The sequence below is a fragment of the Camellia sinensis genome, chromosome 3 (assembly GCF_055761805.1).
Source record: "Camellia sinensis isolate YWXY chromosome 3, ASM5576180v1, whole genome shotgun sequence".
In the NCBI taxonomy this organism is placed as follows: Eukaryota; Viridiplantae; Streptophyta; class Magnoliopsida; order Ericales; family Theaceae; genus Camellia; species Camellia sinensis.
In genome coordinates, this window is record NC_138963.1 from 182,217,297 (window position 1) to 182,227,033 (window position 9,737).

The 9,737-nt window shown below is 43.3% G+C and overlaps 1 protein-coding gene across 1 annotated transcript; it reads left to right on the forward strand.

The window, feature by feature from the left end:
* Nucleotides 1–1,890: 1,890 nt before the first annotated feature.
* On the forward strand, nt 1,891–5,377 carry LOC145822965 (uncharacterized). The gene is made up of 3 exons (XM_082921593.1): nt 1,891–3,739; nt 3,823–4,481; nt 4,558–5,377. The coding sequence occupies exons 1-3, from the start codon at nt 3,223–3,225 to the stop codon at nt 5,281–5,283; spliced, it is 1,902 nt and encodes a 633-aa protein (XP_082777719.1). The 5' UTR covers nt 1,891–3,222; the 3' UTR covers nt 5,284–5,377.
* The last annotated feature ends 4,360 nt before the right edge of the window (nt 5,378–9,737 follow it).

A 9,737-nucleotide genomic window follows, 5' to 3' on the forward strand; every position in this document is an offset into this window, starting at 1 on the left:
TAATTTTATTTTTTTAAAAAATAGTTTTTATTTTTTTTTTGGGTTTGTTTTTTCTTTTATTTTTTATATAAATCTGTTTGATTGTAAATGTTCCAAAAGTCTTGGATTTGTAGCACTTCTCTTTTTTTTTTTTCTTTTTTTTTTTTTTGAGAAAGATTATTCAAGAACGTTGATTTTATGGTTTCCTTGCAAGTTGATGGAGTATTTATCCAAAGTATATAACTATACTGCGCAAAAGGTTCCATTATGTTATCATGTTTTTGGGGAAAAAAATGTACGGTATAAGAGATAATTCAATGTTCTTAAGAATTTTTTTATTAAAAAAAATAAAAATTCAGCTCTTTTTTGGTTTTTTTTTTTTTTGGGTTTTTTTTTTATATATTAAAATGTTCACTGGTATTCTTTTTCTTTGTGTATATCAATTCTCTTTAACTGTTATGTTATAAGAGTCTTGGATTTGTAGTTTTTTAAAATTTGTTTGTTTATTTTCATTTGTTTGGGGGTACATTTTTTTTAAAGAAAGAATTCAGTGTTCTTAATTTTTTTTTTTTAAAAAAATAAAAATTCAGCTCTTTTTTGGTTTTTTTTTTTTTTTTGGGTTTTTTTTTTATATATTAAAATGTTCACTGGTATTCTTCTTCTTTGTGTATATCAATTCTCTTTAACTGTTATGTTATAAGAGTCTTGGATTTGTAGTTTTTTAAAATTTGTTTGTTTATTTTCATTTGTTTGGGGGTACTTTTTTTTTAAAGAAAGAATTCAGTGTTCTTAATTTTTTTTTTTTTAAAGAACAATTTTTTTTTAATTTTTTTTTTATATTAATAGGTTTCACTATTATTTTTTTTTGTGTATATCAAATCTCTTTGACTATAAATGTTATAAGGGTTTTGGGTTTGTTTTTTTTCTATTTTGTGTGCTTCTATATTTATATATTAATTTATATTCAGCTTTTTTGTTTCTGTTTTATTTTTTTAAGCATATGTTTGTTTTTTATGTATAAATTATATTTTTTAAAAGTTGATATGTTTGTTTACTTAACATTTGTTGTGCCTGTTTTTATACATAAAAAAAAAATAGTGCTCTTAATTTTAAAAAGAAAAAAAGAAAAAAAAACATAATTTTTGGTTTTTTTTTTTTTTTTTTTTTTTGAGTTTTAAAAAGTTTTATGTTGTCAAGTTCTTTGGGGGAAAAAATTGACTATCATTTCACTTTGTTTATTTCAAATTTGTTTCCCTGTAACAATTTATTTTTGTTTGTTGTACGGGGAGGAAATAATTCTCCTCGTATAATCCTGTTGACCAAGTCCACGCTCCTCCGTACGACGTCGCTTTGTCACCTGAAAACACAAACGTGAGCTAGCCGGCGGGTGTGTGCCGGAAACCTCTCCGATGCCTAAGTCAGAAAACTTGACAAATAGACAAAGCTCTAAGTTCTCAGAAAGATTGTGTTCAATTACCTCCTCCAAGGTGTTGCTTGTGAGCTTTTATAAGTTTCGTATGGCACAATCCTAGTAGGACTTGTACTTCTCCATGCAGAGTCCTCCTAGGATTCATTCTCCTAAGGATAATGCTTATCCTTTTGCACCCTCCCCCACTGCTCAAACCAAGTGGGATGGTTTTTTATATGACCGAACTTCCACATGACCGAAGTAAAATTGGCTATACCGAGCCACAGAGGGCCGAACTATACTTAGCTCGGTCTGCTCCTCCAATTGATTACTTCGGCTGCCCTGTTTGACCTTGATGTGCTTAGTTCAAACTTCCAAGTAGCAAGTTCTGACCGTCCCAACCGCTGTATGTCACGACCGGACTAATTCTGAAACCGGCCTAACTCCGAGTTGTCTCCGGACCGGAGTGGCTTTACTCTTCCTTGGACCGGAGTAATCTTGCCCCTAGGCCGAAGTAGCCATTACGGCCTTTTTACTTAGTCCTTCGCGTTTTGGGCCTCGAAGCCAAACTCGGAGCTCGGCCCAATTTTTCCCAAAAATTACCCTCTCAATTGCCCCTTAATTCCATCTGTGCAACAAGATTGGGATTACCAGTCTACTGGCCGAGCTAGAGTTTCATTAGGCTTTTTCAGCCGATCTAAGAACCCTTTAGCCTCTCTAGCCGATCTAACTTTACCTCGGATATCACTATGTCCGGTCAAAAACGTCTCTTCAATCACAGCGACTGTAACGCTTCTCATTCCAATGACACGTGGCAGGCTCTGATTGGTTAAGGACGGCTGTCACGCCGTCTTCGTGCTTTGTGATCTTGAAACGGTTCCCGCCCAAATTTTGGGCTTTCTAACAAAAGTAATTCCTGAGGCTAGGGTCTCTACACTTTTGCTATTCCTTCGTCTTCTCTCTCTGTTCTCTTGCTGCTCGAGTTCTGAGCTTACTGTGTTCGTGCTTCTGTTGCTGCTACTGCTCCATCTTCAGCTTCTTCTTCTTCAATCTGGTAAGCAGGTCTACCCTTCTCGCTTTTGTTACTTGTTTTTCCATCTGTTTTTGCTTTGTATGCTTTTTGCAAACATTTTTCTTCATTTGTCTGCTTTGCTCTTCGTACTTTGATGAAGAAACCATAGAACCCAAGAGTATATGTCATATACCCTAGAGAAAACTCGATTTCGATCCAGAATCACATCCCAACCGAACCAGGATACTGTTTGTGTTGTGTATGTAGATAGATTTCAGAGAACAACCGAACTAGGACTCAAAGGAATAGCAGTAGTTTCTTCTCAACCACTCTAGCCAAGATAAACTCACCGGAAAAACGTGCACGTACCGAACTAGGTACTTCGGTCAATAACCGAGCTAAGGCTTTCGGGGCCCAGCCGGCTTTCTTAGTTCTTAAACCGAACTCAGAAAGCCGCCCCTAGGGGCTTCGACCGAAGTAACTTTCCTCAAACTGCAACCGATTTAGGCCTTGGGACTAAACCAGCTTTCTGAATTTTTTAGACCGAACTCAGAAAGCTGCCCCTAGACGTTAAAACCGGTCTAACCTGCTCAAAACCGAGTTAACAAACCTTCTGATGAGCCGAGGTAGAACCAGCCCACTGAGCCGAAGTAGGATTTGTATATCTTGCTTATAATTTGTAGCGCGGTCCCACGATCTGTGCTTAACCCCTTTGTTTTCTACCTTGCAGACTTAGGTTGCCCAGGCACTCCTACGTGTGCTCAACCGGGCTACTGAGCCAAATTTTTGTACCGAAATAATTTATTCGTAACTTATTCAACAAATGGGTAAGTATAGATATTTAGTCGAAACCCCTGGTGGCATGGCCGAATTCAGGCAGGACTACCAGATTCCTGATGATGTCCAACTGGAGTTGGCCAAGAAAGATGCTACTCCCTGGGACAATGAAGGCTCCGTCCCTTTTACCCTTCAGTCAATAATTGAAACCGGACTACGGTTTCCTGTCCAACCGCTCATCTGCGAATTTCTTAGACAGACTAGGTTATGTCCTACCCAACTGTCCACCAATACTTACCGTATTATAATGGGAATAGACGCATTAAACCACCAAACCGGACTAAATCTTGGTCTAGCCGAAATATTCCATCAGTATTCCATCGGCTCAAAGAATGCTGGGTGGGTCTACTACCTCAGAATTCGCCGCCGCCGAGAGAAGATAATTAAGCATACTCCGGACAAAGATCTTAACGATGATGATTTCCTTTGGGTCTCTGGGAATTTTGAGGATTTTCAAGCTCAAATTCCTGGCCGACCTATAAATTGGAAAATGGGAGAGCCTGGTAATTTTGCTTCGGTCTTCTGTCTTGTTTGTTATCTCGGTTGTTTAGTTTATTAGCCGAACTAACACTTTTCTTTATTGCAGATTTCGCCCATCTCCGTTCCCTGTACAGTTATCCCAACCTTGGGGTTCTGCGAGCCGCACTACGGGTTAAAGAAAGAAGTTGGTCAAAGCTTCTAAATTTTGAGCCGACCTACCGGTATAGCGGTCGCCGCAAAGCAAAGGTAACTGATTTTCTTCTTGAGGAAGCACCGGAGCCGGACCCAACTCTGCCCGAGATAAGACTTGTCCCTCTAACAGCAGAAGAAGAGATGGCGAAAAGGAGCAGAGTTAGGGCCCTTCTTACCGAAACGGCTAGGCCCGAAGTAACGCCTCCCAGTCAATCGCAGCCTGCCGTTGTCGCCCTCCCTTCCCAACAGCCATCCTCTTCCCGCCGGACCAAACGTCCCCGGACTGCCGAACCCGAACGAGTTTTGGTTGATGAAGAACCTGTCATTCAGCCGAGCTTACCACCAAGCCCTCGACCGGAGTCTTCCGACCGGACCATCAGTTGCTGGGCACCGAAGCTATCTTTCAACGACCGAGACATTCTGGAAACAGACTCGGTTGTTGCTGAGAAGGACCACCTGTTGGCCATCAATTTGGCCAAGAGTGTGTGTCTGCCTAAAGACATGGAACATCACCACAAACAGTTAACCACCGAGCTGAAGTCCATCCGGTCAGCCACGAAATCAATGATTCTGGTAAGTAACTTCGGTCGTATTTCTGTTTTTCTACTTTTCTTTTTCTTCGGCTAAATTGAAGTTGTTGCTTTGTCAGGCTATCCAGAAAAATCAAATCACCCATAGGAAGGTGCTGGAGCTGAGGAAAGTGACAAGGCAAGCTGCGGCAGAGGCGGAGGCGAAATCGGCCGAACTAGAGGAGGCCAGAAAGGAAATGGCCGAACTCCGAGGTGAGGTCGGTCGTCTGACCGGAATGGTTAGTTCGGCCGAGGCCGAAAAGCAAAAGACTGCCATTGTGCTGAAGGACAAGTACTTGCGCGAGTTGCTAAAACTTGAAAGAAAGAAGGATGCCGAAATAAAAGAGAAGGTGAAGGAAGCCGACAAACAAGGCTTCAAGAGGGCAGAGGATGCTTATGCCCAACAATGCAATGCGGCCAAGGATCTGTTCTTTAAGTGCGGCTGGAGGGGAGCCGTTGAGAAGCTCGGTCATGATCCTCAGACCGAGGTTTTCAACCCTCCAGCCTACTTTATACCGAACTCCCTGATGGATTATGCCACGGCCATGCAACAGCAGTTCCTTGAGGGCTCAGACGATGAAGTTTCTGATGAAGACTCTGCCCCTGAGGATACTTCGGTTGTGAATGCAGATCAGGTAGTTCGGTCGGAGCCCGTGGTGGAAGATCTAACTCTTGATCAACCAAGTGAAGCCGTGGCTCCAGCCGAACCCGTTCTTCCTTCTGAAAATGTTGTAGTGCCCGAAACCGGTCTTCAAGTTGACGCCGATGCTGCCTTCGACGCCGAAATAGATGAACTTTTTTCTTAATTTTGTAGTCTTTTCTTTGTAACCGAACTAAGCAGCCTTGTAATGACTTCTTTTTGAATGAAAATTTTACTTCTCTTATTCCGGTTATTGTGTATATGCTTGCATTTGTAATGTCTTCTATTACTCCAAGTGTTGTTTCGGTTTTTGGTTGGTTAAACTATACTTACCAGCCAACCACTCCTTAGCCGACATAATTGCTTCGGCTGGGGAGTACTAAGTGTTGGTTTAATCCAGCCAACCACTCTTCAGCCTTACACTTACTTCGGCTGAAGAGTAACAAGAGTTGGTTTATTCCAGCCAACCACTCCTTAGTCATGCACTTACTTCGGCTAAGGAGTACAAAGTGTTGGTTTAATCCCGCCAACCACTCGTCAGCCTTACACTTACTTCGGCTGAAGAGTAACAAGAGTTGGTTTATTCCAGCCAACCACTCCTTAGTCATGCACTTACTTCGGCTAAGGAGTACAAAGTGTTGGTTTAATCCAGCCAACCACTCTTCAGTCTTACACTTACTTCGGCTGAAGAGTAACAAGAGTTGGTTTATTCCAGCCAACCACTCCTTAGTCATGCACTTACTTCGGCTAAGGAGTACAAAGTGTTGGTTTGTTCCAGCCAACCACTCTTCAGCCTTACACTTACTTCGGCTGAAGAGTAAGAGTTGGTTTATTCCAGCCAACCACTCCTTAGTCATGCGCTTACTTCGGCTAAGGAGTAACAGGTGTTGGTTTATTCCAGCCAACCATTGAAGTTTGTTTTTCCAGCTAACTTCTAGTATTTGGTTATTCCGACCAAATGTCCTGCAGCCTGGATCCTTATCCTGGGCTTAGGATGGGTGTTGGTTTAATCCAGCCAACCTTTAAGTTAGTTATTCCAGCTAACTTAGAGTAACATGTTTGTAATATACGTAAGTCTTGAAAGCTAACTTTTACAAAGGGTAATTTGCGCCAAAAAGAATTTCTTATTTTATTGAAGGAAGAGAAAATTACATATGCTCGAAAAAGAAAAAGCTAAAAGTAAAATAACTTGAGATTGGCCGTGTTCCATGGCCTAGGGATTGCCTTGCCGTCCTTGTCTTCTAGGTGGTATGCCCCTTTGCCTGCTAATCCAACCACCTTATAAGGACCTTCCCAATTTGGGCCTAACTTGCCGTCTCCTGGGATTAGGGTGTTTCCCATTACTTTGCGTAGTACCCAATCCCCAATCTTGAATTGTCTTGGATGTACCTTTTTGCTGTATTTTCTGATTAACTCTCGTTGGTAGGCGGCGATGTGAACCATTGCTTTTTCTCTTCTTTCTTCTATAAGGTCGAGTTCTAAGGCTATGGCTTCTCCATTTAAGTCTGGATCAAAATTTTCGCTTCGGATTGTGGGGAGGCCAACTTCTAGTGGGATGACTGCCTCTATTCCATAGGCCAAGGAGAATGGTGTTTCTCCTGTTGATCGCCGAGGTGTGGTTCGGTAAGCCCATAAGACGTGAGGGAGTTCGTCCGCCCATTTGCCTTTTGCTTTCTCTAGCCTTTTCTTTAGTCCATCCAAGACGACTTTATTTGATGCTTCAGCCTGCCCATTTGCTTGAGGATATGCCGGAGTAGAATTGTAGAACTCTATCTTGTATTCTTCGCAAAAGCTTCTGAAAATTCTGCCGTCGAACTGAGTTCCATTGTCTGAGATCAGTGCTTTTGGTATGCCAAACCGAGTGATAATATTTTGCCAGACAAACTTCTTCACATCCTTCTCTTTGATTGACGCCAATGCTTCTGCTTCCACCCACTTTGTGAAGTAGTCTGTTGCTGCGAGAAAGAATTTTCTGCCACCGGGTGCTGTTGGAAGTGGTCCTACTATGTCCAAGCCCCACATTGCGAAAGGCCATGGGCTAGTTAAGGGTAGGAGTTCTCTTGCTGGTTGATGTATTTGGTGCGCGAATTTCTGGCATTTTTCACACTTTTTCACATATTTTTCTGAGTCTGCTTGCATATATGGCCACCAATATCCTTGCGAAATAGCCCTGTAGGCGAGCGACCTTCCCCCTTGATGACTTCCACATACCCCTTCATGTATTTCGAACAGGAAGGCTTCTACTTTGTTGGGATGAACGCACTTGAGGTAAGGCCCAGAGAATGACTTCTTGTATAATGCAAAAGATGGAGACAGCCAAAATCGCTGCGACTTTGCCCTTATTTTGTTGGCTTCTTTTTTCTCTTCTGGTAGGATGCCGTCTTTTAGGAACAGGATGATGGGGTCCATCCAGGAGGGCCCTAACTCTGCGCAAAATACTTCTTCTGCTTCGGGGTCTTCTATGCTTGGTCTTGGTAAGAAGTCGATGAGTAATGGATGAGGGATTGATGTATCTGCCATTGAAGCCAGGCCTGCTAGTTCGTCCGCTCGGCTGTTTTCCTCCCTGCCAATTTGTTCTATCCTTACCACATCAAACTTTTTGATCTCCATTCTGACTAGTTCTTGGTACTTGGCCATTCTGTCATCCTTTGCTTCGTATTCGCCAGAAATTTGGTTTACCACCAGCAGAGAGTCACTGTATACCATTACTTCGGCTGCTTTCATGAAGTGTGCCGATTTGAGTCCTGCGAGAAGCGCTTCATACTCTGCTTCATTGTTGGATGCTGGGAAGCCAAGGTTGATTGCTTGCTCTATAACCAGACCGTCTGGAGAGATGAGGACTATGCCAAGTCCTGCGCCATGTCGGTTGGATGCTCCATCCACAAAGAGCTTCCACATTTCTCCAACGAACAATTTCCAGCAAGTGGAAGGATCAGATGATGCTGTGAGGTCTAGAATGGTGTTCTCTTCAAGGTCCATGTTGGCTATCTGTCCTTCGTCCTCTGTTTGAACTGTTGGTGAGCCTTTGTTTGTCTCTTCCTTGCTATCCTTAGCATGATCTGCCTTGGTGCTTGATCGACTACCTTCTACTAGGGGTTGCGCTATTCCGGCGTCAACTTCTGTCCCTAGTTTGGTTGATGGACTACCTTCCACTAGGGGTTGCGCTATTTCGGCGTCAACTTCTGTCCCTAGTTCGGTTGTTACAGTCAGGTCGACTGGGCAGATATGATGACTTCCAGGAGTGAATTCTGCGATGAAATCTGCCAAGGATTGGGCTTTTATTGCGGTTTTGGGTTGGAACTTGACGTCGAATTGTCCCAATTCTACTGCCCACTTCAGAATTCGCCCACTAAAGTTTGCCCTTTCAAATAGAGCTTTTAGTGGAAAGGCTGTGAGGACGACTATGGTGTGGGCGTGAAAGTAATGTGCCAACTTTCTGGATGCCATCATTAATGCTAATGCTAGTTTCTCTAAGGGCAAGTACCTTGTTTCGGCTCCTAATAATGTCTTGCTGACATAAAAGATGGGCAAGTGTTGTATTCCTTCTGCACGAACCAACACTGCGCTAACTGCGTGCTGAGAAACTGCCAGGTACAAAAAGAGTTCTTCACCAGGTACTGGAGTGACAAGTAGTGGTGGGGAAGACATGTACTCCTTTAAGCTTTCCAGAGCTCGGTCGCATTCTTCATCCCATTCAAACTTGGCCTTTAAAGCTTGGAAGAACGGTCGTAGTCTGTCCGACGATCTGCTTATGAACCGGTTGAGTGCAGCCGCCATACCAGTGAGATGCTGCACTTCTTTGACTGAGTTTGGTCTCTCCAATTCCTGGATGGCTTTGATCTGAGAGGGGTCTGCTTCTATGCCTCGGTTGGTCACCAGGAAGCCCAAGAATTTGCCAGATCCAACTCCGAATGCGCATTTGGATGCGTTGAGGCGTAGCTTGTGTTTCTTCAGGATCTGGAACATCTCTCCTAGGTCTTTCAGATGGTCATTCTCATCCTTGCTTTTGACCACCATGTCGTCGATGTACGCCTCCATTGTTCTGCCTAACAATGGTTCAAACATCTTGGTGACCATCCTTTGGAATGTCGCCCCTGCGTTTTTTAGGCCGAAGGGCATGACCTTGTAGCAATATAACCCCCTTGGTGTTGTGAAGGATGTGACCTCCTGGTCTGGTTCATGCATGGCGATCTGGTGGTAGCCTCTGTATGCATCCAAAAAGCTAAGTCGGTTATGTCCTGCCGTTAAGTCCACCAGTTGATCTATCCTTGGTAGAGGGAAGCTATCTTTTGGGCACGCTTTGTTGACTGTTTTGTAGTCGACGCAGACACGCCATTTACCATTCTTTTTTGGCACTACGACGGTGTTGGAGATCCATTTTGGGTAGTGCACTTCCCTTATCGCTCCTGCCTCCAATAGGTTGCCTACCTCTTCTGCCACTATTTCGGCGTGGTGGAGTGCCGATCTGCGCGTGCGTTGAATGACTGGTCTGGCGGATGGGTGGACATTGAGTTGGTGACTGATGAAGTTTGGGTCAATGCCTGGCATGTCGTAAGGTGTCCAGGCAAACACTTCGATATTAGAGGTCAAGAATTCCAAGACCTCTAATCTCTCAGTGCT